Below are 25017 nucleotides of genomic sequence, written 5' to 3'. Positions count from 1 at the left end.
GTTCTGTATTGAACCCAAGTTCTCATATACCATATACTCATTTTAAGATTGGTATCTAAGGTCCCTCTCTCCTGAAATATATTTGGGCTCACTGTTCAGGTATAATGCAATTGATCAATGTTAGGTTTACTGTTTTAGGTAAACATTGGTCAATGTGTAACTAGTGAATGTGGGAATGTTAAAGGATACTTCATTGGGAGTTACATTTTGCCATCTTCATCTTGACCAGCAGATTGTTTAATTTTACAAACAGAAAAAATTATTTAAAGTTGCTTTAGATTTTTTCCTCTTCTAATTTTCCAAATAGTGATATGCCTTACCGTTGCCTCATTAACGGGATATTGATACAGTTAGCAGCAGCAACAGCAGCAAAGGGAACAAATCTTCCTATTAGTGGTGAAACATGCTGAAAATAATGGAGAAAGGAAAAAAATGACTTAATTATTTACCCTTGTGCTTTAATAGCCTTATCCAACTAGTCAAAATCCCCTTTGTGCATTGTATTCATAGTGGTAAAGTATCATACATGTCAGTAACACTTGATATGTAGACTAGTTGTCCATCATTACACCTTGTTTGTTCATGTAATACACGGACCTGAATGTTCACATAATTCTATGCTGTTTAGAGAAAAAAATGAAAATAAAAAAAGGAGGACCCGATCATCTGTTTGGTCACGATTATAACATGAAAACTCACGCATGTTTGTGAAAAGTCCTCCACACAAATGGGGACCTCTTGGCTTTGGCCTCACATACAAAGTGAACAATTGTGTGCACAAAACGTAAACATTATTAAAGTAAGTATATTATAACGGAGTCAAAAATACAAATTACAGTATTACCATCATAGTGCAAATTCAAATTGGTTGCACTGTTTTTTATTTTATTAATGTACCTCAGCTGATAACAAGACACCATTCCTGGTTGTAAAAGTAAAAAACAAGCAAACAATAAACACCCCACAACAACAAACATTAACCTGCACAATATATTGTAATGCATAGGGAAGAGCGGGTGATGCCCAGATTACCACATCTACAAATGTGGTACCACTTGTGTACTTCGAATAACTTTGTTGGCATTGGGTGTTGCAAGTCTGTGCTACAACTTGAGTCTTCATCACTAGCTCTCCTGGGTTTTTAGATACTCCAAAGTGAAGGAAACAAACAGTACCACATGTGCAAGCTTACTTGACAAAACATTTCAACAGTAATGGTTTAATCATCTGCAAATCCTCTCAGTATTAGTTGAGAAATATTAATACTGTTTTTCTTTATGCAAGTTTGGTTATATCTGTCACATCCCCCATTTGAGGAGACAAAATGGGAACGTGGAGAATGCACTCCTTTAAGCAATATTAGGACTCAGAATAGCTGATTTGTACAAGCCTAGGCAGTTATATACATGCATATAATGAATTATCTTGGGGGTTTTCCCTATTTTGAATAATCTAATTTCTAGCCAGAGAGAATGAATGAGAAGTACTCTTCAAAACAAAATAAGTGATTTTCATTTTTACCACTGATAAATTACTCACCAAATATAGCAAACAAGTACACAATAAACACTGTATATTTGATATAAATATCACACAAACAGTGATTGGCTCACATAGGTTTCTTCTTTTCAGCTTGTCATAAAACGTCCATGCAGTGCATTATGTAAAAGTCAGAAAATCATACAGCTTAGCCTTTCTAAAATTTAGGCAACGGACATCAGTAGGATTGATGGAATTTGGTTTTCATTCCAAAATCTGTGTTGTGACTACAAGCTCTTTAGAACACAGGAAAAAAAGTACATAGTTGACAGTTTGCTAGAAATTTACTAGATCTTATTCAATATCTGTGCCTATTACAAGGATTATAAATGCAGTCTTTCAAAGCCAGTATGCTACAACACATCCCCTGGCCTTGGCATAACGGGTTTAATTCATCTAGGAATGCAATTTGCGTTTGTTTTGTTTTTTAACTGGTCTGTCACCACTATCAATCGGCACTTGCCCTGCAGCTGGTGCAAATGATTAGGCTTAAAATGACGTAACGCAGAGATGTCCAGAGTTAAATCACAGTACAATTACATAATTGGTCTTGGGTATGCCATCTATATGGGCATGAACAGTTTCCAGAGATTTAAGAATATAGCAGAGCAGATGAAAGAGGCAGCAGAAGCAGACTCATGATATACACAACATACATTTTCCCCTGTACTAGGCATAATTAAGTATGATGTCGGAGTGCCTTTATGTCGAAGACAAAGAATTTTCTGTGCCATCCCACATTTTCTATATATGTATTTTTGGTCCATAAATAAAAGGACTGTACTTGATTGTAATTCAAGCATGATAAATGCGATACAGATTCATCACATTTTGATACAACCAAGGCAAGAGATGACAATTACACAATGAAACATTTACATTTTAAAGTTCACTGTAAAACCTCAAATCAACGTTCATGTAAAGTTACCCATTTCCTGTACCACGTGCTGGACATGAAAGGTTAGACGTGAACATTAATGAAATGGATATTAGTCAATCGGGTAATTAAAGACATAATATAAGTACAAACACATGAAATACCTTGGTTAGTGCGTTAAGTCCTAGAGCTGTGGCAACAGCACCTGTGGTGGCAGAAACATAAGCTGTTCCCAGTTCGCTAAAACAACAAGAGCGAAAAGTGTTTAAATGTACACGGGAAAAGCGTAACATGAAATCATGCAAACTAAGGTCAATAATGAAAGGTAAGTGGAAGTTTAATGTATTTAGAAAATATGCAACAACATTATAATGGTGCTAAAGATATATATGTAGCATTCACTAGTGGATTTAAGGATGTTTCATAGTGGAAACCCTTAAGAAGAAATGAATATTGGACTTTTAACCTAAATATGTTGGCATTGATATTTAGGCCACTTATTCTGAAAGGTCTTCTATAATACAGTCATGGCCAAAGTTTTGAGAATTACACAAATATTGGTTTTCACAAAGTTTGCTGCTTAAGTGTTTTTAGACCTTTTTGCTAGATCTTGCTACTGAAATACAATTACAAGCATTTCATAAGAGTCAAAGGCTTTTATTGACAATTACATTAAGTTCATGCAAAGAGTCAATATTTGCAGTGTTGACCCTTATTTTTAAAGACCTCACGTGACTGTCTTGGTGCGCACCCTATAAGCTGCCCGTACGGAAACAAACATATGTCTTGACAGTTCCTAGGTAATATGTTCCTTCCACTACAAACAGCTATGGAAAAATACAGTTCAAAGGTAAGGGTCTATATCTCGTAATGTACCACTGATTACTATCTAATTATATATATATATATATATATATATATATATATATATATATATATATATATATATATATATATATCACACACACACACACACAAGTTAACCCGTGCATGATACTCATGCATTCTAGTCAAATCAAGCTACTTAAGGTGTTAAAAAGGTTCTTGTCATGCATTTGGGCCCTAGCCCAGGCCTCCTCAGGGGAAGAGCGTTACTTCCCGACGCAAGCGCCCTTTTTTAACGTGGTTTTGTCCACATGTCACCACCTCATCATTTTTCTCCATCACCTCATCCTTCATCTTCATCGCGACATCCTTCATCAAGCTACTTAAGGTGTTAAAAACTCCCCACTGTCACCCCCGGCAACCACCAACCACTCCCAACTGTCACTTCTCCTTCAAGAAATATATAGGTCAGTGTATAACTTTGCCCAGCAGGTGGCACTGCAGCTTGGTTTTTTTTTTTTTCACGCACGCCACTAGGCATTTATATAGTAGATATATATAATCTATATCTATATCCGCATTGAGTGAGACTTTGCTATATTATATACATAGGACATGTCTCCCTAATGGAATATTACTAATTTGTTCTAAGCATTTTATTATATTCATTTTATGAATATTTATTTGACTAAGGTCATATGACCTTCAAATATAAAACAAACACTGTTTTTAACATATACCGATTGGTTTCTACATTTTTCTATATCTACACATTTTTTGCCCTGGTATTTGTTTTGCGCTGGTATTTTTTGGTATCTTGTGTGGATTGTTTGTGGGTACTACCTTTCCCAGCTGCAGCCAATTCCAGGTCAGTTTCTTGTTAGTGCCCGATTTATCCCTTTTACAAATTGTTTACAAATGCTTTAATGTTGGCATGACACAGGGCTGATGTTAGTGCTCACCTTTCCTTCTCCAGGCAAGCGTTTATCCAAATGCCCCAAACAATCTGAAAGGGGATTCATCAGAGAAAATTACTTTACCCCAGTCCTCAGCAGTCCAATTCCTGTACCTTTTACATAATATCAGTCTGTCCCTAATGTCAAGCAAAGAAGCCACTTCTCTCCAGTAAAACAAGAGGCCATCCTCCAAAAGTCTTCGCCTCACTGTGTGTGCAGATGTACTCACACCTGCCCGCTGCCATTCCTGAGCAACCTATGCACTGGTGGTGCCCAGATCCCACAGCTGAATCAACTTTAGGAGACGATCCTGGCACTTGCTGGACGTTCTTGGTTGCCCTGAAGCCTTCTTCACAACTATTGAATCTCACTCCTTGAAGTTTTTGTGCAAAGTAATGATGCTTGCACGCGTTTCCTTGCAGCTAACCATGGTTAACTGAGAAAGAAGAATGATTTCAAGCACCACCCTCCTTTTAAAGCTTCTAGTCTGTTATTCTAACTCAATCAGCATGACAGAGTGATCTCCAGCCTTGTCCTCGTCAACACTCTCACTTGTGTTAACGAGAGAATTACTGACCTGATTTCAGCTGGTCCTTTTGTGGCAGGGCTGAAATGCAGTGAAAATGTTGTGTTTGGGATAAAGTTCATTGCCATGGCAAAGACGGACTTTGAAATTAATTGCAATTTATCTGATCACTTCATGATATTCTAGGTATATGCAAATTGCCATCATAAAAATTGAGGCAGTAGACTGAAAAAAATTATATTTGTGCCATTCGCAAAGCTTTTGGCCATAACTGTATGTTGAGATTTTTCACTTTCTCCTCCACAACATTCTGTATTCCTAAATTCCTAATGCTTAAGCTAATGTGGGAGGCATCAGTGGACAGGGCATCTGTTCCAGAGATATCAGAGCCGCTTGACTACGACAGCATATTCAGCATAACTTCGATGCAGGTATAAACCTGCAATAAATGAGGTGTGTAGCTGACACCAACTGATGAAGATAAGGGATGAAGTTTTAGAAAGAAGTCTTTATGGAGAGCATGCCCATTAATGTCATAATAATACCATTCACCTATATTACATTTTGCTATGTTTTGCATTTTGTTCAATTTCAGCAGCCTTTTACCTACTGTCCAAAAGACTGAAGTTCTTTAACAGCTACATAAAAAAGTCATTGTAAAACAGAACAGTGCATTTAATAGCACTGCACTTCATATTCAATGTTAAGGCTAACTGTCATTTGTCTAAAGGTAATTCTTTCATTACTGCTCACATGGGTAAATCAAATAGTAATTACATGCTTTTTACAGTAAGCTGCATTCTTTACAGTTTGCTAAAACTATCAGTGGTGGAACAACCTCCGGAGCAGTCTATGCACCTGCAATACTGGTCTATCCGCAAATGAAGTCACCTACTCTTCTACGCATATGCGAGATGCAAGTGCATGTGTGGTGAAGGAGCACACACCAACCCATGCTCAGAAGTGCAGAGACCTCAGGAATGATAGACACATACCGTTGAGCCGACCAAAATGTTGCAATGGGGCCCAGTAATTATGCAACTTACTATAATGTCAGTTTGTATTGGTTTGACATAGATGCCAATGTAATTGTTTTATATCTAGTATTATATTTAAATAGATTCTAATGTATTATGTTACAAATAATTTTGATTGAATGACTTCTATCACATTAATTTTGATTTCCTGAGAATTAAAGTGGAACTGTAAGCATGAATTCATTTATTTTTTTAATTGCTCAATATACATGTTCTGACAGCCATTTGTTCTAAAAAAAATTTTTTTTTTGCTCTGTGGTGTGGGTAGGACTGGGAGCAAAGGCTAGATTTTAAAACTTCACTCATCTGTATGTGAAACACGTGAATCAGTGCCCAAATTATGGTAACATAACTGGGTCTGAGAATTCATGAGCAATGTGAAAATGCTGATACTCCAGTTGACGATGTAGAGCGCGCAAAACGAAACATATATAATGAGGTAGCTGCATTCGCTTAAGCTGTTGAGCAGATAACCGTAGGTCTATATATTAACCCAGTAAGTCATCTTACCTGTTTTGACAAAGGAGAACTATCTTAACCAACAATTGATGGAAATAACATTTTAACTTCAGCTTTCTTTACCAGGGTTTCAAGTAGACCTAATAAATACTACACTCTCTTTTACAGCAAACAGAGCTTTGAAAAAACTGCAATCCATTATGAAATTTGTTTCTTAATGATTGTGATTAACATGCACATGCTATCACAAACTCCACTGTTTGTCTCCAGTTTTTTGTAAATGTCTACTATTTAAATGACCCTGAAAGAAAATTACTAAATGCATATTAATAACATACAATTACAGTACTTGAATATGGCAAAAACCAAAAGTAGTACTATCAGTGTACACCATGCAACAGACAGATAGCGGCACTTCATAATGGGCGAGACTGTAATTTTTAAATAGGTGCATGGCCATGAGCATGGATTCAGGCATGCCCATCTGGGAGGAGGGGGAGGAAGGAGGAATGAGGAAGGACGGAGAAGAAGCAAAAAAATCAAGCAAATTTGAAACCATTAGCAGATACATGTAAAAAGCAGCAGATACAGATTGTCTCAAAATCAATATAAATCAGTGTATAAATAATTTACAAACCGTAAAAACAAACAAAAAATTTCCAAATGCCCATTTAACCGCACAGACCATATGCACCTAGATGGAGCTAAATGCCTCCCAGTAAATGTAGTGGCTGAGTGCCAACTAGGACTACGTACTAATGTGGTATTAAATCTGTGGTAGGAAAGAGGCCGTGGACTCCTGTTACATAGGAAACACCTCCAATTATGTACTCTCTAGCCTAGTAGCTCATGTAAAATCTTTCCCAGCAAAACCAGTTTTGTTGCATTCGTGTGTAAAATCAGGCACATTTAGGAGGAAATCTCATTCTGTATAGTCATTGCCATAACAAGCTGGACTTTTCAGTAGGGGAAGAATGTTTTTAAAGATAAAGAAAACTTGAAATTGCTTAATTAAAATTGTTATCCCACTTCAAACCTTTGGCAACAGTCTTTCCAGCCTGTTGCCTTTCTGACACAGGGTCACTCATGTTATTTCCACACATGGCATGACCTAACGTCTATATTGGCACAGAAATGAAGAAGTGACTGGATTGCAGCCCCATATAATACATTCTCTTACCTTCCCGTGATGGGGGCATCTCCACTCCTGTTTGTGTAGTTGACAATGGCATTAAACGACTGATTAATCCACTGCCAAAAGATCACGGCTGGTGTTGTTCTAAAAATAAAACAGCATTTTCAGGCTTTTATTTGACGTGACTTAGAGGCAGCAGTTAGAAAAGGCTGAACGTGAACATCTGGATTTCGGCTCTATTTAGGTTGCAACATGCATATATTACTGGTGAACTCTGACAAATGCACACATACTGGCTGCCCTGCTCACGTCATCTTCTCCAGCAGAAAATGAGATGTTACATTCTAACTGGAATAAAACTTCCATATAATTGGACAAATACTATTAAATACAAATGTAGCAATTATGTTTTAAAGCTAAGCAATTCAGCTTCCAACACCTAACCTTTGACAGCCTGGAATAATTTCCACGAGTGTAGGTTCACCCTGCTACAGTGCAAACCAACCCAATGCTGGGCAGTGCAGGGCTGGTACCTCTAAGAAGGGATAATGTCCACAATGAAACAATGCTACCATCTGTAACTAGGGCATGCCCTTAAGTCATTGTAATGTGACACATAAGACTTACAGGAAGGTAACTGAAGAAATTATGGGACCGAAACATAGAAAATAGCATCCTACTGAATACTATACAGTAGAAGACAAATCATTGCAATATGTATCTCCAATTGTTTACATTAAACAAATAAACTAAAAAGTAACAAAGGGGGTTAGTATGCTTACCTGTAAAATGTCATCATGCAGCCTGTGATGGTCATATTCATTGGTACCTGAGCAGACATCCTTCCAATTAGAATCATCTTTTCACCAGTGTCAGGATGAAAGGCAGAATCATACACATATTTTGCTCTCCACAATTCATCTTCAGTGAGACCCGGCTGCACAATGCCCTGTCTTAAATGATAAAAACCTTTACTTAACCAGGGGTTCTGCATTTAACAGCACATAATAACGCAGGACGAAAGAAAACTTTACAGCATTTTATTTAGAGAATCATTATATTGAAAACATATGTTTATACATTATGTAGAAGCACTTTGCAAGAATTTGGCTTAATAATTAAATACTGCTTTTTATATTTACTAATGTTTTGTGATATTAATTACATGATTGCTTGCGGTTTAAAGTACAACATGCTTGAAGAACCCGGATGTTGGCTGGTTGCATTTAGTGATCTAAATTACCAGATCTGTGACCAATTTAGCTATAGCCATACAGAACATAGGCTAGGTACACACTGGAGGCTTTTCAGCCAATTATCAGGCCAAACACCTGATAAACGACCATTTAGTCATATATTGCATTAGTGTGTATACTTTCCTGATGAACAAGAGTCGTTCTAAAACACTGATAGTCGCTTCATTTGATTGCATGTTCTGTTTAAAAATCTCTTTCCAACCGCCTTCCAATCCTGCAGCGTGTATGCATTCACACGACTGTCGGCCAAGAGACAGAACAGGAATCTGTCACTGTGTCTGTGTTGTTAAATGTAGAGAGTGCTGTAGGTGGATTATTTCGTCCTTTCATTTGTTCCGAGACTGAATATGTCCTTTCAGAGTCACAGAAGCTAATAAATGTATAATGACATTGTGGAATTAATCAGTTTAGTTAATGTGTTATAATCAGTGTGACAAGAATGACAGACTACAATGCTCTTGGACCAGATGAAGAGCAAAGATCTCAAGGTAAATCGTGTATAGTGTGTACACATGAATCGGCAGACTGATTGTAACTTCAGTCGCTTGTAAAATTGTTAGTAAAAACAAATTGGTCAAGTTTATCAGTGTGTTCCTAGCCAGTGTCACATATAAAAGTTCTAATTATTCATTGCTATCTTGCTGTAAATTTGATTAAGGTTCCCTAAATGCACACATTGTATTCAAAGACCCCTGCTGCTTCTTATATGCAGTGTTTCAATTAGAAGCCCTACTTTGTTAACACTTACTTGATATAAACAGGGAGACCATTTTTGGCAGGTCTGCTGAACAAGTAAGTACAAAGAACAAAATAATAGTCTACTATCTCCCAATGGCAGGTTAATTACGTTAATATTCAAGATATCCCCTTTAGTGTCTCCCAAAAATATTAATTCTATCCTTTTCCTTGTCATCTTTCCTCATATACAAGCTGTGATTAGAGGGAATGTCTATCTATGGCTATCACACGACAATGTTGCTGCTTGGAGACACTGAGTCTGTTAGCAGAAGGCTCTGTTGATGGCATGACCAGCCTATATATGTTTACAGTCAATGACCCCGAGAGACAGCATAGTGTGTTATACGGAGTAAGAAGTGATGGGGAAGGGGAGACTGGTGGAGATGAATTAAATTACATATGAAGCATACATATAAATGTTATGGCTTAGGTCAAAAAGTTGCCTGAAGTCGACATCAGGCTAGAAAGTAATTTGGGAGATCAAAATATAAACATGCTTGACATAACTGGGAGGAAACCACATAAAAAAAAAAAAATAATAAAAAAAAAAAAACCTGCAAATGTACAATTGGCTGAAAAGGATGACATTTCTGACACTTCTGTTTTTTTAGACCAGATTGCAAGCAGCAATACTGTTACTGTGTCTGGGGTTCATACTAAAGTCTTGCAAAATGGGAGGAAAGAGGTCAGTGATAAGTAGTTTATGAAGATAGGAGGGACAAAAGTAAATCTTATTATTGCATTCCTTGCAAATATTTTAACTTTTATTTGATTAAAATGTGCAGGGGATAACATCAACCTACTATACTGTCAAGTAATTGGAGCAATATCATTCTAGCATTCTTTTTACCTAAATTGATAAAAAGGTGTGTGTAAACATTCCCACATTTTAACTGATTATATTGACCACACACGTTCAGACTATTTGTTTTGTTGGATTGCCACACCACCAGATCTATAAACAAAATATGGCAACAAATGACCAGTTCACATTGTAAAGCTGGAAATGTGAGCAATTACTATTTCTAGGTCCAACACGTGTACATAGTGGGGGACTCAGATGACCTGGTTTGTCTGTATCCTTTTATAGTCTTAATACCCTAGCCACATTCATCCTTCTTACTTGCATGGACAAAAAACAGCACGGATAGACAAAAATAGACCTCCAAGCTGTTATTTTTCCTGCAATATAGGTGAACCTAAAGATAGTGATCTATTGATCATTTAGGAATGTTATCTATACACAATTCAAATAAAGTTTCAGGAGACGCATGCAATCGAGTGAAAAAAAACCCATCTTAGGATGCCCCACAATCACCGTTTTCAGGTCCACTTCACCATTTGATTGATGTAGAAAAATGCAATGGGTAGACGTATACTTGCTTATTAGTACATAACCTTTTGTAAACATAGCACTACAAATTTAAAATAGGCTACATTGTATCTATCTCTCTAAGATAAAAGTAGAATACATAGCTGTATTATACAACCAATACAAGATAAACTACATGCTTGGCATCCAGTTCATTGCTATTAAAAAAACAAAAACAAATGAAGATGTGACAAACATGTTTTCTTTTTATATTTACACTCTAATTCATCTCTGCCACTTAACCTTAGACTTTGTGAAAGATTAACACACCATAACCAGCACAGACAGCTGCTATAAGTAATATACGTTCATTGTCCTTGTTTTGCCACATAACAGATTACTTTATGGCATAACTTTTTTTTATTAAAACAAATCTGCTGTAAAAATGTATACAGAAGGTTTGCAAATATCAACTCAAAAAACATTACTATCTGCAACCAATAACAAAAACAAATGTTTTTCATAAATATTTAAATGCATTCCAAGTCAGCGGCTGTAAAATGATTTCTGTTGTGTGGTATAAAAAATTAACTTGTGTTGAGTGGTTCACAAGCATTAGTGGAAAGGGAGTGTTCAAAATAGATTTCAGGCATCCTGAACTGAAGATAAAACGTTAACAAAAGCAGATGAGGACATGATGGGTCTATATGATCACCATTTTACATTTATTGTCTGTACCTGTAGTCATGAACAATTTGCCTGGCATGCTCCAATTGGTCATTGGACAAAAGGATGTTTCTTGGGTCAGTTACTGTAAAGAAATGTTTGGCTCTTCCAACAAATGTGCTCTGGTCCCAGCGAGGTTCCTTAATGTTATTATTTAAGGATAATTCACCTGACATCTTTTGAAGCTGTGTAGACATAAATTGAACAATTATATAACAATAGCAAACTTTTACAAATGCAAAAAATAAATACTTTAAAAAACAGGTTTTGAGTAGCATACAGTGCAACCTTCTAAAACTCAATTACAACGAACCAACCTTTTTACTCGACTTCTGACCTCAATTGCTTTTTTTTCTGCTATTATGTTGAATAGCAGAAAGAAAAATACACTAGCTATTTTACACTGGAAGAAATGTCAGCTGCTGGTGGGAAGCGCTATTGTTGGCATGAGAAACAAGTGCTTTCTTGCTGGGGGTGAGGAGTTAAAAATAATTGGTTTTAGGTGTTGTTCATCTTCAATACTCTAATGTTATTTATCTTTTCTAAGAACATCACATTTGGATTTCAAGCTGGTGAAAAACTGACCATGTAATGACAGGATTCTGTTGCTTAGTCCAAATGCTAAATGACAGGATCTGTGCAATTTAGCCAAATTGAATAGAGTCTTCATGCTCAGGCCAAGTAGCAGCATCACAAGGAGACTCGTTACTCGGTAGAAAGTAGCAAATTTCCAAGCAGATACACAGCCATTCCAAAGAGTTTGGATTAATTTGGATTATTTTGGGGGTCAGCATAAAGTTCATTTGAACTCATCTGAATAGCTTACAATTTATGAAATTACTTAAATTAAAAGCAAGTGGTGTGTTGACATATCGAAGACCACTACCCATATTTGAAAGCAACAATTGGAAAGAAACAAAATGATTGACATCATGGGTTGTGCTTTAGATTCCTGAAAGAGTTTATGTATGGAGTTAGTACGTTCTTTCCTTGTTTTCGTGGGTTTTCTCCAGGTGCTCCGATTTCCTCCCACACTCCAAAAATATGCTAGTAGGTTAATTGGCTGCTGACAAAATTAACCCTATTGCTTGTGTGTGTTAAGACTAAGCTCCACTGGGGCAGGGACGGATGTGAATGTCAGTCTGTAGAATGGTGCGGATTTGGTGGCGCTATATAAATAAATGGTGATTATAATGATTACAGAGAAGGGAACAAGACAAGGAAGGGACATATTTCAACAAAATTCACCCTCAGCAGTTACTGCTGGAAATCGCAACTGTAATAAAAAAAACTTTCATGCTTGTTAACATTGCTAAGTTTTATGGTAGCTCTGTTTATCCTTCAAATCTATTGTTCTATTTAACAATCGCAAACAACTCTGGCTCTCCTTTTCTATAAAACCATGCAAAACACACAAAACTAACTTTCGTTAATACATTATCTTGACAAAAGTAGAAGTAAAATGAGTTATAAAACAAATTTGAGGTTTGTTCTATTCAATAAAACCTTTATCATGTACACTGAAAAATGTGAAGACTCTATGGAAACACATTTCACATCCACTACTGGAAAAATCCAGATAGATGTCTCCAGTTTTCAATTGTAATGGCCTATTAGTCACAATTTTTTTCTGCAGTAAATGTTTACAAAACTGCTACATCCAACAATCATGCTTAGTGGTGGAAAATCACAAATTCAACACTGATCCTGCTGTAGTGTGGGGCTAGCGACAATAATAATAGTCCCAATTGTAAGGCGCCACGGAATATGTTGACGCTATATAAATAAATAATGATGATGATGATGATAGTCTCTCACATGCATCAGAGGGCTGGAAAACATACCTATCTGGCATAACATGATTATCAAATAATATATTAAACCACTGCTTTCACCACATGCTGAACACAGAGTTACAATTAAGGAAAAAAAAAAAAGTAAAAATAAAATGGTCTAATTTTGCAATACAGGAAATGGAGGGGAAAAAAAAAAATCAAGATTTCAAACTTGAAATAATTCAAAATTTGTAAAAAAAATTTAAGCTCCCAACACCCATTTATTTCTTGATCTAATAAAACGGACATACATAGCGCCAAGAATACAGAAAGATGTACAGTCCATTAACAGCTGGCACCCTCACGCTCCCTGCAGCAGCCCAGCGACTTTTCACTAGATGCTGTGTCTGCAACTGTCATTTGTTATAATTTTGTTCTGAAATTTGGCATGCAGCACCCACAGACATTTCTCCATATGTGCCTATTTCAGCTGAGTATCACCGATACGGATATCTTTTTGAATAGCCCCTCAAACACCACGCCGCTCCTCACAAAATTAACATGGCAGAATGCAATTTATTCAGCATTACTATAAGGGCATGACTATGCCCTTCTAATATACTACATGGCCAAAAGTATATTGACACCATTTCTATTCCGTGTGTTTAGCCATTTCAGTAACAGCCATTGCTAACTAGTGCAAAAAATCAAGCATGCAGCCATTCAAACTATATAGACAAACATTAGCAGTAGAATGGGTCATATTGAAGAGCTCAGTGACTTTCAACATGGCACTGTCATAGGATGCTAACAAGAGAGTTCATCAAATTTCTGCCCTGCTAGACTTGCCCTGGTCAACTGTAAGTGCTGTTATTATGAAGTGGAAATCTCTAGCAACAACAGCTCAGCTGCAATAAACTGTGGGAGCTTCATGAACTGGGTTTCCATGACCAAGCAGCCACACACAAGTTTCAGATCAATATGCTCAATACTAAATGTCGACTGGAGTGGTGGAAATCACAATGCCGCCATTGGACCTGGAGCACTGGTAATGCCCCCGTGCACAAAGCAAGGGCCAATAAAAAATGGTTTTCCAAGTTTGGTATGGAAGATCATGACTGGCGTGAAGAGAGGCCTAGGGGTAAATGTATCAAGCTGAGAGTTTTCCAGCAGGTTTGAAACACCATTCAGATTCTAGGTATCATTTATTTAGTACATTCTACAAAATGATAGCTAGAATCTGATTGGAGATGTACCCTATAGCAACCAATCAGATTTTAGCTATCATTTTGTAGAATGCACTAAATAAATGATAGCTAGAATCTGAATGGTGTTTCAAACACGCTGGAAAACTCTCAGCTTGATACATTTACCCCCTGATCTTAACCCCATTGAGCACCTCTAGGATGAATAGGAACACAGATATTGAGCCATACCTCATCACCCAACATCAGTGTCCTTACCTCACTAATGCTCCTGTGACTGATTGAATAGGAGTCCGCGCTGTCATGTTCTAAAATTTAGGGCAAAGCATTTCCAGAAGAGTGGAAGCGGACCATATGAATGCCCATGGTTTTAGAATGAGATGTTCAACACGCACATATGGATGTAATGTAACTTTTACCCCTGTAGTGTATTTTAATAAATGTTATAGTTCACAGGGTTAATACAGTGGCACAGAAACAATATGTTTCTTTAGCATTCCCACCAAATCTGACTTGCTTTCAGAACTGTTTGCACTGCAGTGAGGGTTTAACCAGTCAAGCACTAATACTTTACAACAAATAATATAAAATCCATCTAGGCGGCCTTTTAACCTCAGTGACATGAACATACAGACATTGTAATCTTCCTTTAGGATACATGGAGAAAGTTAAAACCAGTAAACTTTCTTGCCATAAAGCAGATGCTCAACAGAGTAAAATTACACCAGCAACAACAAAGGATGTCTATGAAGTTCTGGAGCCAATGGTACAGCTATACAGTGATCATTACAGAAATCATTCAAATGAATTGCTTCATCACATAATGGTCATACTTTAAAATGGTTTACTTAGTAGTGAAATCAAACATCAGGTCGGCTGCTACAATTAGCCTTTCGTGCCAAGAGATCACTGAATGGAATACTGCAAACAAAAGACAAGTGGTGCACACCAAGAATGCTGGGAGATCTCATTGTCAGATCCACTAGCATGCAATTAATCACATGGAGTGGAGCTATACATTGTGCATGCTACACAATAAATGTACTGTCACATAAAACATTTAACTCTTCAAAACAAAAAAACAGAAGAAATATTAGATACAATTTGTGTTATTTCATTCATGTTTCATACATACTGGAGGGAATTCAATTGGCTGCAGGTTTTTTTTTTTTTTACACTGCATTAAGTCATTTTAATGCGGTTTTCACTCATTTTAGAGCGGGTTAACTTTACCCGATATTCAAATATTTAACGCAGCAGTCCTATTGCTGACAAGTAGAAGATCCATTGAAAGTATAGGGAGGGAGGGAGGTAGGGAGAAGCGTTAAAAGCTATTCAATTGGTTTTTTTAACGAGGCGCGGTAAACTGTCAAATCTCCAGTTTTATCTCGCACCTCTCATGGCTGTGCAAAAAATTAAAAACATAAGAAAAGTATTTGAAATCATGTAATAATGTAAACAAATTTATAAATTATGTTGATCAGTAATGCATAACATGAAAAAGGTGATTTTCTTTTACAAAAAGCATGTAAAAAACAAAAACAAAAATAAAACACACTAATCACTAATTAATATATTTATGTATGTTATATGTACTAATATGTATGTACTAATGTGTTTTGTCATGGTATAGATGATTGTATAGTAAAAAAAAGTACTGTACGTAGATAAAACAGGATGTGCAATGCAATAAAATGTATGCCAATGCATTTTTTTTTTATTATAGATGAACCGCGTTAAACCCTCCTCTTCACTCACCAAAAATTTCTGCAAGCACCAATGATTAACGTGTGGGGGCTGGCTTACCTGTTTTAGAATTGAATTGCACCATTTTTTACGCGGTGGTAGCTAATAACGGTCGCGCCAGTGGGTCAAAACGCATGCAGGTATTTTTTTTCTTTAAACTGGCGATAATTGACCGTTGTTTTTCTGAGTTCCCCCCACTGTGTGTGGTAATTTACACCCCCTGCTTGATGTTAATAGCTCATATTTATTTTTTGTTGCATATAAAGAGTACAGAATTAATTACTCTGAGTTAGGTTTGCCACAATTTAGGTGTCTTACTTGAAAATAAATAAAATCCTACTTTGTATGTGATCACTTTTGTCTAATGTAAATATAAGAAAACTTGTGAATTTCCAGTTTACAAAAAACAAAAGAAATGAAGCTCAGGTAAAAGTTATATTCAAATTAGCAATTAAGTATTTTGTAACATTATCAATGTTTATTTTCATTTGGTATGGCTCCAAACATATTGAATTCAAGTACAATACTGCAACAAAGGAGAAACAGAAGGCAACTTCTAGTACTTAACCTGACTGTTCACTACAGTTAAAAAGACATGAAAAGCAGTATTCAACAATGGTAAAAGATAAATATCAAATGATTACAGAAAATGGTAATCTAAGTAAATCATTACTTTGAAAAGGTTACCACCGTGAAATTTTGTCCTTTACCATTGACCTCCTTGTATAGATTATATTCTGTTATTTAAAAAACACTTGACATACTTCAGCTCACTGTTCATACCTAGCCCACAGACAGGGCAAAGAGATATCACATCCCAGAACCAACACAAGTGTACAAGTCTAAAGCTGGGTACACACTACAGAAATTTCGACCAACTTTTTATGCCGAGCGATTTTACATGCGATCGATATTCCGATCGCTCGGTCCATGGACTGCATACACACTAGCCTTGTTTAGGACGATAAAGGGAAGAGCAAGCATCCCTTTAGCGACTTTTTACAGCCATGTTGTCGTGAGCAATGACTGTAATTTCGTACTCACTGTTGTGGATTGGGCGGAAGTTTATACACACTACACAGCGGAAACGAGATTGGAACGAAAATATTAAACGGTACGTCCAAACAAATGAGGCGATAATCGTCCATTTGGGCAGACTTTCGACCATCGTGTCACTGCACACACTGACCCGACTTTTGAACGAGCGGTCGTATGTCGGCTGTTTGAGCCAATTATTGGACGAAAACAGTGTAGTGTGTACCCAGCTTAAGGCTGGCTATACACTACAGGGTTTTCAGCCAATTATCGGGCCAATCACACAATAAACAACAGCTCAGCATTAGTGTCTATGCTCCATCCATAAATGATTATCAGAGATTTGCAGAATTATGTTCTTTTAGTAAATGTCTACCTGTACTGATCAGGTTTTTTGGGTTGTTTTTTTTTTATACTGCTTGCATGCAAGATATGCCACCTTTTCTTTTACATATTAAATCCTATGCTGCTGAGTAAGTAAAACATGACAGCTTTTTTGCACAAGCAGTGACATAACATGGGACAATGCATTGGCAATATGGAAGTTGCTTCTCTAAAGTTGTTGGTCATTCAAAGTTTTTTTAATAGTTTATGTAGTTTGTTTTGTAAACATCTATCAAACTTACAGCTACTGTGAATGTTTAATGTTTGGGAGCAGTGCTGTCCATGAAATAATGATCAAATGGACTATACTGTGCAGATGAGCAAACAGTTACAAAATATCACACAGATTGAGTTTTGCAGGAGAACAGGTCGAATCACAGAGGTTTGAAGTTCAAGTGATATAATCTTCACGTTGCAATTGTTTTCACAAGCGCCATTATGTTCTGTAATTGTAAACTGTATTTTGCAGAATTAATAGTCTATGAACAGAGCTGGGATGATTGTCAAATAGTTTTGTTGTGCATTGTGCTTGGGGTAGGACAGGGAACATTTATGGTCAAATTCTGTGGGCGAAAGGGGCAAGATTTCACAGATAAATGCAGACTGAGGTGAATATTTTGTGGAACAGTTTTGAAAATTGTTCACATCTAAACCATACTGCAAACAAATAATTATTTAAAAATTCTCTTCACTTAGCTTTCTTATGTACATTTTTTATTTGAACACTCAGAAATGGCACATTTAAATCACATAGGCTACTGAACATGCCAGCTATGCATAAAGCACAATATCTACTACTGTACGATGCCGCAGTCCAGATCATGCTGTCAATTAGTCATCATCATCATCATCATTTATATAGCACCACTAATTCCGCAGCGCTGTACAGAGAACTCACTCACATCAGTCCCTGCCCCCATTGGGGCTTACAGTTTAAATTCCCTAACATACACACACACACACACACAGACAGAGACAGACACACAGACTAGGGTCAATTTGTTAGCAGCCAATTAACCTACCAGTATGTTTTTGGAGTCATAGGAGCAAAAAGGTATATGGCCAGCACAGTCAGTGGTAGAGAGAAGCAGATGTGGATTAATGACAAGTGTCAAATAGCTACATTCAGGATGTGTAAATGTATCACTTTCTAGGCCCAATTTCCTCTGCAGTTACAGTGGCATTGTGTAATATGAAAAGCTGCATCAGCTCTACCCAAAGCTGAAGAGAAGGCAAAGCTCAGTTGTTCTAAATCATGCGTTAAACAAGAAACTGACACATCTGCCTCTACCATCTCAAGCTGCATTCTCCAAAGTGATATAAATGCATAAGGCGAAGACTACTCCGGTGAATTCCAGCTGTGACTTCATACCTCAATTAGGTGGGACATGTGCCCAAACAGGAGGGGAGTAATGACAACATGAGCAGTGATCTTAGTAGCTGCTGATTACTATGGAAATTGCAGTTGCAAATGCAATCAAAGAACTATAGATCCTATGCATTTATGCATCTTTCCTCCGACTAATACTCTCCACACTGTGTTATGGAGCACTTCATGATTGCAGACTCTTCACATGGTCACCCAACCATGCACCTTTAAGAATGGGTATATTAATGGCAGTGACATAGACTCACAATAAACGTGTGCTTGAAAAATGAGCACCCAATTTAATGAAACCAGAAAGAACATTAATTTGGAGAAATTTGTTACCATCACAGCTCTAATTCCATGAAAAATAATGAGTCTACCTGAGCTCTTTTTTCAGTATTTTGGCAAATTAATTGCATTGTCAAGAAACATGCTCGGGTCCTTGAGCAGGTGCCCACTATATTTTTATCCTGGGAACTCCTATGGTTTTGCAAGATGGGATTTTATCCAAAAAGACAGAAGGACAACACACACTTATTCACTTACTTGACCATAGGCAAAATATTATGAAGAGGGTAGAGTCACATAGCCTCTCCAGACATTGTTAGTTTACCATGATGGTAAACTATAATGTTTCTATAAGTGGGCTTTAGAATATTTAAGAGCCGGCGATGGAAGATGACTGATATAGAAAACTGTACAAAAGGGAAGCCTGCAGAATTTTCTGTTTCGGCTTCATATTTCTGGCAGAGTTAAATGAGCACATAGTGCTTAACAGTTTTTGAAGGGTCGAAAGGGGCTCATATTATGTATCCTATTGGCGAGGATAATAGTGAGGGCGGGATCCTGTAACAATCTCAAATGACTTAATGGACACATGCATAGTATTGAGAACTATGCTAAGCAGATATCTTTTGTACGATACTCTGGATGAAGGGACCACAGGTGCAATTCAAGTTTTATAGTTATTTTTACATCCATTTATAAATTTTTGTTTATTGGGTCACTTATTTTGTACCTCACTCATCGTTGGTAATAAAGATTCATGGTATGGATGTACTGCCCTTTGATTTATATAATATTGATGACACATATGGCTTCAAATAGATATATTTTTGATATGGCAGACTGGACAATGATACCAGTATAGAATGAAAATATGAACTTTCTGCTAATATAACAATAAAAAACTAAATTATCTAGGAGTCTCTCTTTTGGATACGATGATGAAATGTATAAAGGAATTCAAAAGGCAAACTTGTTCGTAAAGTTGATTGCACACCTAGGGGTAAATGTATCAAGCTGCTAGTTTCCAGCAGGTTTGAAAGTGGATAACAGGGCTTGACTTTTCACCAGCGGAGGTTAAATTTGAGTGAGTGGAAAAAGCGGCTGTGACTCAGAGATGTCCTATATTGAAGTGATGCTGGAGATCGCCATTCAGAACTTGGAATGGTAATTATTACCAATTAATTATTTAAGACTGGGGCTTGCATATGGACACACGTTACAAATTGCATATTAAGTGTGGAAACCTCTTATGCACAAAATTGCTCAATACAAAAGTGCTTAATACCTGACAAAAATTACTACTAGGTATTCCTGGCCTGTGTTTCTCAATTCATTTGTATGTGAAGAAACACATTTTCATTTATTTATTTAAATCAGACAACTCAGATTTACCAAATTGTTGTGATTAACCAAATGTTATCACATTCAGTTGAAATGATGTTCTATTAACAGCGGTTGCCAACCTGTGGCTCTTTGAGCTTTGAAATGTGTCTCCTGGCCAGGAGCATCAACAGATTATAGCTGTCCAGGCGCCGACAGAGGTAGATTGGAATATATTCAGCTGCTAGACTGACTGAGAGCAACCGCGTTATGTGAATTGCTCTGAACAATGCAGAAAGGCCACAGTGTCACAGACAATCCAATCAGGGAAGGAGGAGAGAGTGTAGTGTAAACTTCCTCCTTCCTATGTGCAGGCAAATAAAGGGCATGTGAGATCTGATGGCATGTGAAGAGGCTGATGGGCATGTAAGGAGATGTGATGGCATGTATGGAGAATTTGGTTAGATCTGATGGCACGTGGGGAAGTCTTATGGCATTTAAGGGGCATGTGGTGAGATCTAGTGGTACGTGGGGGGGGGGGGATTTTATTTTTCTGAACATTGAATATTTTATTTCTTGTTTTGCAAGTTATTGTAAATTATGTTATTTATGTGTGCACGGTATGTATGCGGATGTTTGTAGGTGTATGCATATTACTAGGTATATGTATATGCACACACATAAAAAGGTAATGTTGGCCCTGTGCAGTACCTATTTTGTTTGGCTCTTGGGGGGGAATTCAATCCCCCCCGAATTTCCACGGCATTAAAACTATTACCGTTATTATGGTAGTTTTAACCCGGCGTTCTGCTCGCAGCTTAGGGAGCTGCGAGCAAAAAGCCGGCGTTGAAACTACCGTAATAACGGTAATAATGCGCAGGCCAGCGTTACTTTTACTCGTAACGCGGCCAATTGAACTTCCCCCTTGGTCTCTGACTGGTTGGCCATCCCTGTTATTATTATTAATTTTTATTTATAAGGCGCCACTAGGTATCCGTAGCGCCGTACATACAGAAACACGATACAAGGTGAGACAGCACGGTACAGTTAACAAAAAGCACAGTAACTCAGAAGCTCAAAGTACAGCTAGATGAAAGGTGAGAGCCCCCAGCGGTGAAGCTAGAGGGGCAGAAGGGCAGGAGGACCTCACGGAGGAGACAAGGAGCTGGAGAGCAGAGTTAAGGTGGTGGAGAACAGGAGGAGAGGAGGCCCTGCTCAAAGGAGCGTACAATCTAAGGGGAGGGTAGGACAGACAGAGACAAGGGTGGGAGGAGGAAAGGGGGAGGACGCAGAGAGGAAGAGGGGGGAGAGAATTACGAGGAGGGAGGCAGGAGGAGGGCAGGATAGGGAGGGCGGTAGGTGGGAAGGAGGTCAGTTAGGTGGGGGACTGGAAGGCTTTGAGGAAGAGGTGGGTTTTTAAGGCCCGTTTGAAGCTGGACAAGTTGGGGGATGTTCTGATGGAGCGGGGGAGCTGGTTCCAGTGAAGGGGGGCAGCGCGGGAGAAGTCTTGGATGCGAGCATGGGAGGAGGTGACCAGGGGGGAGGTGAGGCGACGGTCATTAGCCGAACGCAGAGGGCGGGATGGAGCGTGGATGGAAATAAGGTTGGAGATGTAGGGAGCAGTGGAGTTGGAGAGCTGTTGTATAACATCCCAGCTCAGGCCCAACCTAAACTTCAATTTTAAAGAGAATGTACAAGAGATTATTTTTGTAACTCTTAATCTGACAATTATACCAGACTGCCACCGATTGAAAAGTTAGTCAAAGAAACATGAGCTGATAATACAAGTCAGTCTGCTCATTAAAAGCAGAGTTAGGAAGAGAAGCACTACTATACATATTACTGTACTAAGCAGGCAGCGAGTTCAAAGATCAACAGTGCAATATGAAACAGTCTTTTATAATCAAAATGTCACATGCTTTACAATCTTTTAGTCTTCAGCAGCACAGCACTGGCAGGCATCACATTTCAACATTACCAGTAACTTAAACAGTCAAATATCATATCTATTTCTTTTGATACTGTAAATAAATATATCATTGGGTGTTATCTACTCAACAGTTGATAGATTTCTGAAACTTAACTTTCCTCAATAAGATTCTAAACCAGCGTCTAGGATTGGTGCCTTTCTACTGTACAGTATTTGACAAGCAGCACATAAAAGTTTATGAACTGCATTGTAGAAATATTATCAGAAACATTACACTGTAGTATAACATTCCTCTCAAACAAACAATGACAGCATGAATATATCATTAACATGTGTACACTTACATAAATGTAAGTGATCACCGAGTTAAAAACCACATATAACACATGGCACTTTTACGTCCAATTTATAGAGAAACGGTGAGTGAGACGCACAAGCTGATGCAATCCATGTTAGGATCCTGCCTTACACTCTAGTAATTCGCGTAAATCAAGACAATTTAATGTACAAATCCCCTCATTAATTCACACACAGTCGCAATACTACCTAAGGCAATGTTGGTTAACAAAAGCTACCTACATTTTTTTTAAAAGGGTCACAGTGAATATAAATTCATAAAACAGAATAGTATCAATGGTAAATGAAGCAAATGGCGCATATAGTGTATAATTTAAATTGGATGTAGAGAAACCGACGTGGCTAATTAAATAATTAAGTCTCTTGAACAAATCTAAGCATATCGCTGAAAAATTGTCAATTCAGTACAATAATCTAATTGTTATTCTAGGCTTAAAGCTAATCACAAAGCTTTGTAGACAATCCTTTTTGCTGAAACAAATGCATCATTCCAGCAGCAACTGTCACTTATATCGGAAAAATATCAATTTCACTGGGAAGCATGTGCAGTGCAGCATGTGACAGCGAGAGGACAGGAGCCCCGGGCAGCCGCGTTATTCTTATGTCCACATACGTATCGTCTGCCACATACGGTACACCAGTTCTCTGTGGCATAGGATGCTTGGAAATCCACATGGTGTCTATTGTGTGCAGTATATATATGTATGTAGCTTTAGCATGCATATGCCTTCTCTCTTCTATTGCAGCGGCTTGTTTTATATTGGGAAGCAGCGCATAGTATAGAAATTGTGTTATTCTATGTATGTTGTAATTATTGTAATGCATACTTGTATGTTATATTGCAAATGACGCTGTAAAAGAAATGGCCGCCTCCAATAAGGGTTAAACAGAAATGCACTCACGGTGGTAGCTGTGTGCAATGAGACCTGTATCAGATGCTCTCGGCTTCTCCTCTCTCCTGCGCTCTGCCAGCCCTCTGCTGCGGTGGCTCAGCTCTCAGTCACGTGGTCCATTGATGTCAAGCTAGTACGGTGGCTCGACCAGGACAAATTTACTAAGACTGCGGCTGCTTCACAGGCTTTTGTGGGTATATTGTTCTAATCTGGAGTGAACACACCAGATCTGCCAGGCTGACGAGGGACGGGTGCAGTGCCAGGATAGCAAATGATTTGAAGCAAGTCATGGGTGTTTCACGAGGCTGAAGTTAGCTTCTTATTCGGCCAGCTTCTTATCCACTTCTTATTCAGTCTCCAGCTTCTTATTCAGAAAAGCTTATTTTTAAAGGATTAAATCAAATTGGATCACTGATTTCACATCAGATTAACACTAAAGGGTGTCCATATGCAAAGTGCAATAGTAGCCTGACCCAACAAGGTTTTGGGCATGAAATTGGGGCAAAGTCACCATATTTTATCATTTTGAATAAGTAGCTGTAGTTTTTCAAGGGTTGATGTTTTTATTAAAAATTGCAACAAAAATAAATCTAATATCTTTTTGTCCAAAATAAAATACACTATATACAACATCAAAGGGTAAAAAGGACCAATAGGAACAAAGCTTCACAGACTGAATTCTACTACAATCCCACCACAAAAAAATAATACATCATGTCACAAATAAAATAACTATATACACTAAAGAAAAATGACAACCCCTAGCACCAGTGCCGTAACTAGACATTTTGGTGCCCTGGGCGAGACAGGGCACCGGCGCCCCCCATCTAAGTGGGAGTGGCATTTGACAAGTGGGTGTGGCCAACCTAATGTGGGTGTGTTTAGCACTTTACTGAAAGAATTTGTGTGTGTATATATATATATATATATATATATATATATATATATATACACATATCTGCACCACCCTAGTTACGGCTCTGTGTTGTCGGTAGTAATGATTTTTAATGCAAATTTTTTTTCTTTCGTTACACATGGACAACATGTATAGGTGCTCTGCAATTCATGCACACAAACCATCTTTGTAAATCATTTCATCCTTATTAAAATCATGTTAAATCTTTCAAACAAATATAATATTAATATGCTTCTTTACTTTGCTGAGGATTCTAGTATGAGACAAATTAATATGATTTTAGTTAAAATAGCAGAAATGTAAATATATTCACCATCCATCACATAGTCCTCATGAGGAAAATCCTGAATATACAGTACAAAAAATACATTGACTATTCAACAGCTTCACTTTCTGGTGTGTTCAACTGCATA

The 25017-nt window shown here is 37.6% G+C and overlaps 1 protein-coding gene across 2 annotated transcripts in view; it reads right to left on the bottom strand.

The window, feature by feature from the left end:
* The window catches only part of SFXN1 (sideroflexin 1), a 29503-nt gene extending 5698 nt beyond the window's left edge, over positions 1-23805 (bottom strand). The window contains exons 1-6 of one of the 2 annotated variants that reach the window (XM_075209646.1): positions 23698-23805; positions 11399-11571; positions 8137-8307; positions 7400-7498; positions 2581-2656; positions 321-406 (exon numbers count right to left, since the gene is read on the bottom strand). In XM_075209646.1, the coding sequence (XP_075065747.1) occupies positions 321-406; positions 2581-2656; positions 7400-7498; positions 8137-8307; positions 11399-11562 (596 nt within the window). In that variant the 5' untranslated portion in view covers positions 11563-11571; positions 23698-23805. Of the gene's footprint in view, positions 1-320; positions 407-2580; positions 2657-7399; positions 7499-8136; positions 8308-11398; positions 11572-23622; positions 23642-23697 lie in introns of those variants that run through there. The other variant, XM_075209647.1, reaches the window with a different exon arrangement.
* Positions 23806-25017: the final 1212 nt, after the last annotated feature.

Source organism: Mixophyes fleayi, chromosome 4 (assembly GCF_038048845.1).
Source record: "Mixophyes fleayi isolate aMixFle1 chromosome 4, aMixFle1.hap1, whole genome shotgun sequence".
Classification (NCBI taxonomy): Eukaryota; Metazoa; Chordata; class Amphibia; order Anura; family Limnodynastidae; genus Mixophyes; species Mixophyes fleayi.
The sequence above is the reverse complement of the archived record's forward strand: the minus strand, read 5'-3'. Positions and strand labels throughout refer to the sequence as shown.